The 6,691-nt window shown below is 33.6% G+C and overlaps 1 protein-coding gene across 1 annotated transcript; it reads left to right on the top strand.

Moving 5' to 3' along the window:
* The first annotated feature begins 906 nt into the window (after nt 1–906).
* LOC11440895 (U-box domain-containing protein 44) lies at nt 907–6,121 on the top strand. The gene is made up of 5 exons (XM_003627478.4): nt 907–1,178; nt 1,533–2,956; nt 3,036–3,339; nt 3,543–4,030; nt 4,597–6,121. The coding sequence occupies exons 2-5, from the start codon at nt 1,727–1,729 to the stop codon at nt 5,593–5,595; spliced, it is 3,021 nt and encodes a 1,006-aa protein (XP_003627526.2). The 5' UTR covers nt 907–1,178; nt 1,533–1,726; the 3' UTR covers nt 5,596–6,121.
* Nucleotides 6,122–6,691: the final 570 nt, after the last annotated feature.

The raw sequence follows: 6,691 nt of genomic DNA on the forward strand, positions 1-6,691 counted from the left end.
CTAGAAAAATTCATAATATTATAAGAATCCCTTCCAAAAAAATTATAATTTTTAAACAAAACTTAAATTTAATATCAATTTTTATATTTTTTACAGTTAAAAATTCATATTTAATTTTTGTTTTGTTAAAAAATTCTAATTTTTTTACAATATTCTACACATTTATGCATAATTTCATTAAAAAATACAGAAATTAACTTAAAAATAGAGACCAAAGGTAGTGATTGAAAATTTTATAGGGATTAAAAGTTGAAGAAATTTTTTAGAGGAACTAAAACGAAAAATTGGTACATTTATAGGAATTAAAAATATATTTAACTCTTAATTATACATAAAGTCAAATGTATTTTATATTTTTTGACTTGATTCTCCTAGCCAAAAAGTCTGCACATACATTGCCTTCACGGAGCACATGTTTGAACACCAAACCTGGAAGATGATCCAACAAACTTGTTATTTAATCATCTAACTGTTATTTAATAAATCACCAACCTTTATTCAAAAAAAAAATCATCAACCTCAACATCTGGATCTGGAGTAAACAAAAAGAAATTTTTTTAATATTATATTTGAGAATCTTTTTGAATAACAACCAATCATAGGGCATGGAAATAAAATCAAATATTTTTTTAGTAACAACAAATCACCAACCTCAACATTAGAAATATTCACAAATTTTTTATATTGATACTTATATCATGTTGATAAATATTCAACTCATCATAGGACATAGATTTTTTACCTTGGGAAACAAAGAGAGTCTAAGCCCTCATTGGACATAGATTTAGTGACATCATTTTCACTTTCACTTTCACTTTCATTTTCTGTTCTGTTATTTTCTTTGACCTTTAAAAACTACTATAATTGTTAACATGGTAATTTATTTACAACCCTACCAAGTCAAAGTCTCAAAGGATGGAAAATTCCTCTACTACACACCTGGAAACACAAGTGTGGATAGAAGAACTAAGGAGAAAAAAAAAACACTACAAAGTCCAAACAAAACCACTTTCCAAATTGAACTCTTCTTTGCTTCATTCACTTCTTCAAAATGAAATCATATAAATAATATAAAGCCTTTCATTTTGTGCTAAGATCTTTGTTATTCATGAAAGTTTCTTTTGCTTAAAAAGGGTTCTCAAATTCATGGCTATTATTTCTCTTTAAGTCTTTCTCAGGTATGTGTTGACTTTTGAGTCTTCCCTTGTTTGGTTTCTCTGAATATGTCAATAGGGTCTTCCAACTTGCACCTATTTTCTTCTCTGAATATTTCAATATGAATATGTCAATAGGGTCTTTTCTTTTTATGTCTCATTTTCATTGATTAACATTGGTTTTTGATATAGTAACTTCATGCTTCTATTGTGTTTCATTTCATATATTGTTGCAATGTTTTGTACAAAGTTTTGGAGACATTAAATGTCCACAAACTTATGATAGTAATCTATTATCAGTTCTATTGTAGAAAAGAAATTGGTAAATGAATCTGATAAACTCCTTCTGTTTTTGTTTTCTTTATATATTATTATCAGATTTAGACCTTGTTTGGATAAACAGCTTATTTAAGTTCTAATGGAATAAGAGCTTATCGCGTGAGAGCATTCATTGATCAGAAGGCTTTGGAAGTTTATGCAAATTGCAACCCTTTTGCCAACATTTGATAGTGTTATTGATTCATGGGAAGAAAAAGGTTATTATTTTGTATACTGAATTGCTGCATTGTAAGATGATGGTTGTAGATTTTCTTAGTTCTGGTCCTACCTCAACTGCAATTTCTCAAATCATAGAAACTATTGGTGAGTTTCTATGCAGTGCTAATGATGTACTTGTGAATAAAGATAGTTTTAAGGAACTTAGTTCTTATTTGGAAAGAATTGCGCCGATTTTGAAAGAATTGAGGAATGAAAAAGTGAGTGATTCTGAGGCATTCAACCGTGCCATTGATATTATGAATCGCGAAACGAAAGCTGCAAAGCTACTTGCTCAGGAATGTGGTAAGAAGAGCAGGGTTTATTTGTTAATGAATTGTAGGTCGATTGTAAATCGGTTAGAAAATCACACGAAGGAGCTAAGCAAGGCGCTTGGTCTTCTTCCTTTATCAGCATCAGGTCTTTCAGCCGGAATATTGGAAGAAATAAAAAAGGTTTGTGATAATATGGAGAAAGCTGGATTTAAGGCTGCGGTAGCGGAAGAAGAGATTTTAGAGAAAATCGAGTCAGGAATAAGGGAAAACAGTTTTGATCGTAAGCATGCAAATAATTTAATAAATCTCATTGCTAAGGCTGTTGGAATTACAAATGAGAAGTCGACAATGAAGGCTGAACTTGAAGAGTTTAAGAAAGAAATCGAAAATGCTCGTGTTGATAAGAAAAAGGCTGAAGCTATGCAAATGGATCAAATCATTGCTTTGTTGGAAAGAGCTGATGCAGCCTCATCACCGAACGAAAGGAAACTGAAATACTTCGCGAAACGGCAATCTTTAGGTACTCGAATCTTGGAGCCTTTACAGTCATTTTATTGTTCTATCACACATGATGTTATGGTGGAACCTGTTGAAACTTCATCAGATCAAACATTTGAGAGAAGTGCAATAGAAAAGTGGTTTGAAGAAGGAAACAAGTTGTGTCCTTTGACATTGATTCCTTTAGATACGTCGGTTTTGAGACCTAACAAAACATTGAAACAATCCATAGAAGAATGGAAAGATAGAAATACAATGATTACAATTGCTACTTTGAAAGAAAAAATACATCAGTTTGGAGATGATGATGAAGTGATAAGTTGTCTAAAAACTCTTGAGGATTTGTGTGAGCAGAGAGAGCAACACAGGGAATGGATGATACTTGAGGACTACATACAAGTTCTTATACAAATTCTTGGTTCGAGAAACCGCGATATAAGGAATCGTGCTCTTGTCATCCTTTGCGTTCTAGCAAAAGATAATGAAGAAGCTAAGGTACTTAAATGAAAATACTATCCATTTTCTATTTTAATACTAGTTTACACATTCGAGAACTAAACTTTCTTTTATACAGGAAAGAATTGTAACAGTTGATAATGCTATTGAATCGATCGTCCATTCTCTTGGACGACGTCAGGAGGAAAGGAAGTTAGCAGTTGCATTACTGCTTGAATTATCCAAATATGATTTGGCACGAGAACACATTGGAAAAGTTCAAGGTTGCATACTTCTACTGGTGACTATGTCTAATGGTGATGACAATCAAGCTGCTAGAGATGCAACTGAAGTATTGGATAATCTTTCATACTCTGATCAGAATGTTATACTGATGGCAAAGGCAAACTATTTCAAGCATTTACTGCAACGTCTCTCCACAGGTTTGTTTAATCTTTTATCTACATTAGTTGAATCATTGGTATTAGAGTTCCATTGCTAATCCTTTTTCTTATAAAAGATATGAATGCAACATAAAGGAGCATGCGTCCAAATATCAGAAATGATATTTGACACAGAAATTTGACAACAATTTAGAAGATTAACGCCAGAACCATAACCTGTTTCTATCTCATTATCTGTGCAGGAGCAGATGATGTAAAGATGATTATGGCCAAAACATTAGCCGAAATGGAATTAACTGACCACAATAAGGAGTCCTTATTTGTTGGTGGTGTACTTGCTCCTCTTCTTCACTTGTTCTTGCATAATGATCTTCAGGTGAAAACAGTGGCCACAAAAGCTCTTAAGAATCTATCGAGTTTAAATAGAAATGGACTTGAAATGATTCGACAAGGGGCCGTGCGACCGTTGCTCGATCTCCTTTACCATCATAGCATACACACATCAAGTTTATGGGAAGATGTAGCAGCCATTATTATGCAACTTGCTGCGTCAACTATCTCTCAAGATATCCAAACACCGGTTTTGTTACTAGATTCTGATGATGATGTTTTTAACCTTTTCCCTTTAATCAGTGTGACACAACCTGGCGTGCAACAAAACATTATTCAGACCTTTTATGCCTTGTGTCAGTCACCTTCGTCTTCAAATATCAAGACGAAGCTAAATGAGGTATGAATCTTACTGACCAAAGTTATAAATAGTTTTTGAGCGAATATGCAGATTGATCATCGAAATTGCAAACATCGGTATAAATAGGACCTCATTTTTGCGAATCGGCAATTATATCCCCAAAATTATAAAATGTCATTCAAAATAGTCCATCTGTTAACTTCAGTTGTTAGAGGCTATGATGTGGCACATTAATTGGACATGTAAAATTGCACATTAATCTCACATCAATGTCCAGTTTACTAGAAACTAATTTACCTATGAAATTTAGGTTATCACTGGGGCAAGTTTGTCGGTAATTGTAATTGTCTAAGTATTAATTACTTGCAAATTAGTCTTTCAGAGACCTAAATTTTATATTCAGTTAACGTGTCACGTCATAATCTCGACAATAAAGTTAACAAATGGACTATTTTGATTGAAAATTTACAATCTTTGGTTTTTAAAGTTCATTCTCTACTATTGCATCATTCATGCACTTGTCTTTTCCAAATGTTGAAACTATTTTCATGTTTTTGTTTATGTCAATATACTATAACTAAATGAGTCCACTTATGTATGAACAGTGCTCGGCTATACCAGAATTGGTTAGGTTGTGTGAGAGTGAGAATCTAAACCTAAGAGCAAGTGCTATAAAGTTGTTTTCATGCTTGGTAGAAAGTTGTGATGAATCCATCATAGTAGAGCATGTTGATCAGAAATGCATCAATACTTTACTTCAGATCCTACAATCCTCATCTGATGACGAGGAAATACTTTCTGCTATGGGAATAATATGCCATCTTCCAGAAATTGATCAGATAACTCAATGGATTCTAGATGCTGGCGTACTTCCAATCATTTATAAATATGTTCAAGACGGTAGAGACCGAGATCTTCAAAGGAGTAACTTAGTCGAGAAAGCAGTCGGTGCCTTACGTCGTTTTACGGTTCCAACACACTTGGAGTGGCAAAAAATTGTAGCTGAAACTGGTATTATAACTGTTTTAGTGCAGTTGCTTGAAAGTGGATCAACCTTGACAAAACAAAGTGCAGCGTTATGTCTTGCTGAATTTTCTAAAAGCTCGGTTAGTCTCAGCAGACCGATTCCGAAGCAAAAAGGACTACTATGTTGTTTCTCAGCTCCAAGCGAAATTGGCTGTAAAGTTCATGGAGGAGTATGCACTGTCAAGTCATCATTCTGTCTCTTAGCTGCTGAAGCAATTGGACCACTCACAAGAAATCTTGGAGAATCTGATTATGGAGTTTGTGAGGCTTCTTTGGATGCTTTATTAACATTGATTGAAGGTGAAAAACTAGAGAGTGGTGGTAAAGTGCTTGCTAAAGCAAATGCAATACCATTAATAATAAAATTTCTTAGTTCTACTTCTCTTGGGTTGCAAGAAAAGTCTCTACATGCTTTGGAAAGGATTTTTCAGCTAGCAGAGTTCAAACAGTTATATGGAGCCTCAGCTCAAATGCCTCTAGTTGACTTAACTCAGAGGAGTAATGGTAGAGTTAGATCCATGTCAGCAAGAGTATTGGCTCATTTGAATGTTCTTCATGATCAGTCTTCATACTTTTAAGGAAAAAATGTTGGTTCAAGTTCCTTTACTGTGCAGCTAAGCTAACCATGTGGAAAAACCTTCTTTTAAGGCGTGTCAGACACCGATATGACATTGACACTTGTGACTACACACAATCACTTCTATTTCATCAAATTATTACCGATGCTATGTGTTGGTGTGGTCGTGTCTGTGTCAGAGCTTCATAGATTTTAACTTCACAACAGCTTGATTTGGTTGCACACCTGATATGATGTTCCTCAATCTTGTGACCAAAATGTCTGCATTTGGCTTGCTCTCATGAAGAATCACTTTAGCTAGCTCTTGTTTGGTCTGTTGATGTGTATATATAAAGATAGGAGCTCCATTGGACATGCATTGATTTTTTTCTTTGGGCCTGTTAGTTACCTCATATTGCTTGTACATTTGAAGATTGATTGTATTAAGATGCTATTTTTTTTTACTGTGGTGCTTAAGAAAGAAGGCCCTTTCTTGCACAATTGTACTGTATTCTTTGCTATTGAACTCATTGTGATTCTTTCTCTTACATATAATAAAGATATGGGTCCTGCTAACCGGTGTCTCCGGGACACTGGTTAAGCATACCATAAAAGGAAATTATTACTATAAAAAGAAACTCCTTTTGAATTTATTATAAATTAATTACACAATTTTAATGCATTAACTACTATATAATTTCCTTTTTCATATCCTTAACCAGTACCACAGAGGAACCAATTAGCATTTACCGGGAGAATGTGGGCATGCAAGTATATGTTAGCAGTAAACTCTAACTAACGTCACAATCTACTTCCACTATAACCAACTAATATCACAACTTATATTTTTTTAAAGTGTATGAAAATAAGTAATAAAAGCAAAAATATTATATGACGGATCCGATTTTCTCTTAGCCTAATTTAGTCCCCGACAAAAAATAGATTCAAACTAGTTTTTGGTATTTTTACACTGGGGACAAAAATTAGGGCCTCTTCTAAAATGAATTAGGAAGTATTATGGTTTTATTTTTATCTGGTACTAAATTGGACCGAGAAAAAATTGTGAGAGACTAAATTAAACCTGCACTCAAAAAAATAAAGTTAAGGATTTTAAACCT

The sequence above is a fragment of the Medicago truncatula genome, chromosome 8, assembly GCF_003473485.1.
Source record: "Medicago truncatula cultivar Jemalong A17 chromosome 8, MtrunA17r5.0-ANR, whole genome shotgun sequence".
NCBI classification, from domain to species: Eukaryota; Viridiplantae; Streptophyta; class Magnoliopsida; order Fabales; family Fabaceae; genus Medicago; species Medicago truncatula.

Bases quoted from the DNA above. Each gene is read 5' to 3' on its own strand.
- LOC11440895 (XM_003627478.4), top strand. From the start codon at position 1,727: ATGATGGTTGTAGATTTTCTTAGTTCTGGTCCTACCTCAACTGCAATT. The intron at 3,340-3,542 runs GTTTGTTTAATC...TTATCTGTGCAG, and splicing joins ACTGCAACGTCTCTCCACAG to GAGCAGATGATGTAAAGATG. The intron at 4,031-4,596 runs GTATGAATCTTA...ATGTATGAACAG, and splicing joins TCAAGACGAAGCTAAATGAG to TGCTCGGCTATACCAGAATT.